Source organism: Dioscorea cayenensis, chromosome 15 (genome assembly GCF_009730915.1).
Source record: "Dioscorea cayenensis subsp. rotundata cultivar TDr96_F1 chromosome 15, TDr96_F1_v2_PseudoChromosome.rev07_lg8_w22 25.fasta, whole genome shotgun sequence".
Classification (NCBI taxonomy): Eukaryota; Viridiplantae; Streptophyta; class Magnoliopsida; order Dioscoreales; family Dioscoreaceae; genus Dioscorea; species Dioscorea cayenensis.
In genome coordinates this window covers 21560040-21562715 of record NC_052485.1, presented here as the reverse complement: position 1 = coordinate 21562715, position 2676 = coordinate 21560040, and the positions used below count along the sequence as shown (strand labels likewise).

Below are 2676 nucleotides of genomic sequence, written 5' to 3'. Positions count from 1 at the left end.
GATATTTATTACATAAATAATTATGTGTAATTAATGGTTTTTAATTATTAATATTATAAGTATAAATAAAAACTTAAATATAATTAAAAAAAATTAAAATTATTCCTTGAAATGTTCTCGGAGTAGATTATACATCTACTTTAATAGTATGTATAGATATAAAAATATTAAAAAATTTTAAATTATAAAAAGAAAAATTCTAATTTTAAATATTACAACTACCGAGACGGACGAAATCATTCATTGATCTCTACTTAATAACAAAACTACATCAAAATACAACGAATATTTTTTTTATAAATGACATAAATTATTCAAGGACATACGCATATGCAAAAAATTAATTATTTAGATCATATGTCTTCATCTAACGATACAGAGTTAGAATGATAAGTTCAAACCTGGACCCATAACAGAAGACCCATTATCAACACTGTATCCAGTAATATTAGAATTTGGGTTCTTAAATCTTCACACCAGGGCACTTTAATAGAAATCGAATTCGGTACAGATATAAGGGAAAGGTTCACAGCAAGAGCATCTGGCACGCGGGGTGTCAGCAGTTGGGCCAAGCGAAACAACAACATCACATTAATCTCTTTGACAAACACAATGAACTTTCATACCAAAACATATATAAAAAAATAAAAATTAAAAATTAAAAATAAAAACGCTCTCATTAGAAAAATAAAACATTACAAACACGCCACGTGGCAACAAAACAAGATTACAACCCAACACGAGGCCCACTTTTGGCATCAGCAGGCCCAGCCCAACAAGCACCACCTCCCACACTCCCACCAGCAGCAAGTGTCTGAACAGCAAAACACTCACTCCCACCACCACTAACTCGCCACGTGTCCCCACCATCATTCTCCACCATCGTCCCCGCCCATCCAAACCCCGAGCTCGTCCCAAACCCAAACCCTAGCTCCTCCTCCATCCCCACCGGCGCATTCCCCTCCACTCTCCCTCCACACCCCAACCCCAACCCAAGCCCCAACTCCTCCAACGCCATCAACGGCTGAGCTCCGGCGAGCCAACTCCCAAACCCTCCACTCCTCCCTCCCATCTCAAACCCCGCCATGCAAACCCCTCTAGCCGCCGCCGTAGCCGGCTTCAAAGCCGCCATGACATGACGTGGCCTCTTCCTCGACGACCCTCCAATGGGCACGTTCCTCAAAGCGCCGCCGAGCGTCCAATATCGCCGGCAAGCCCTGCAGAAGTGCCGTGGCTGCGCCGTGTTATAGTTATTATAGTAACAAAACTTCGTGTCACGTGACTCGCAACGTGGACACTTCTCGCCACCTTTCTCCGCCACCGCCGCCGCCGCCGCCACCGCCGCCCTCCTCCTCCCTTCTCCACTCTCCAACGGCATTCTTCCAAGTTCTCTAGCTACTGTTAATATATATATATATATATGGATGTATGTTTGTAGATATGAAGATATATAAAGAGAGTGGGATGTATTAGGGTTAGGGTTAGGGTTTAGGGTTTAAGAGGAGGTGTATATATAGAGAAGGAAAGGAGAAGCTTGGGTCGTTGTCATTGATTGAAACATGATGAGAAGGAGTGAAGGCATTGGGAAGAGGTATTTGTAGGGGTTTTCAGTTGTTCTTTCTTGCAGTCATGGTGTCAGGGGGGAATCAATAATATGAATATGTTTATATATATATATATATATAAATATATAAATATATATATATGTGATATGTGAATATGTAAAGATGTATGTCTTTTTGTCTTGTTTGTGGGTGCTTTTGAAGGACTTCTGATGTACTTTCAGTCAAATATTCTCTTTTTTTTTCTCTCTTTTTTTTTCTTTTTTTGGTTTACTGTGGACATGGTTTGATTTAGTTAATTGTTAATTTATGGTTGATGTTTTGTTCTTTGTTGCAACAGTGATGACTGTAGCATTCTAAGTTTCTAACAATGCTTTTTCATGAAAGTTGGGTAAAATTATTCACTATGAGAATATTGAACAAAATGGTAAAAAAAAATTTCGGCAGTGAAATGTGCTTTGGCAATGGTGAACAGAATATGACTAAGGATACAGTTGTCATCTTCTGAAAACTCACATGTTTTATTTCTTGTTAAACTCTCATTTTTCCCTCTTTCTCTCTTTTAATTATGTCTAATTATCATTTATGATTACAATGCTTCTGAGTTTTACTATTCATATATATTTTTTTTTTCTAGTCACCGTTACTTTTTCATTTGTATTTATTTTTGTTTAATATATGTTAAGCAATTAATTCATTTTCTCTCAGAAAAATAAACTCTAGTAAGCAATTATTCAGGATAACAAATATAAGACTATGAATTTATTTTTATTTTTTCCCTACTGTCTTAACTACAAGAAACTATTGAGAATAAAAATAATTAATATCTAAAAAATGCATAAATTGCTATACCAACTGTAATTAAATATTTTCTAATTTTTGTTGTAACAAAAACATTAGATTATAAACACTGTAATGATATATATATACTCTTTCAATATAATTATTCAAAAAATAAAGAGAAATAAACACTGTAATGATATTATTCAAATATGTTGTTCTGAATCAAATGAAGAGTGAAGACTGTGTGCCTATCTTTTGCATGCATAAAGCATCAAGTTAGTGATTGTGTTGGCGTGTGAATGTTTTCTTGAAAGGAAACAATGATGTGTGA

At 35.7% G+C, this 2676-nt stretch overlaps 1 protein-coding gene across 1 annotated transcript; it reads right to left on the bottom strand.

The window, feature by feature from the left end:
• Nucleotides 1-727: 727 nt before the first annotated feature.
• Nucleotides 728-1378, bottom strand: LOC120277793 (dof zinc finger protein DOF1.6-like). The gene has a single exon (XM_039284633.1). It carries the CDS (start codon nucleotides 1376-1378, stop codon nucleotides 728-730), a length of 651 nt encoding a protein of 216 aa, XP_039140567.1.
• Nucleotides 1379-2676: the final 1298 nt, after the last annotated feature.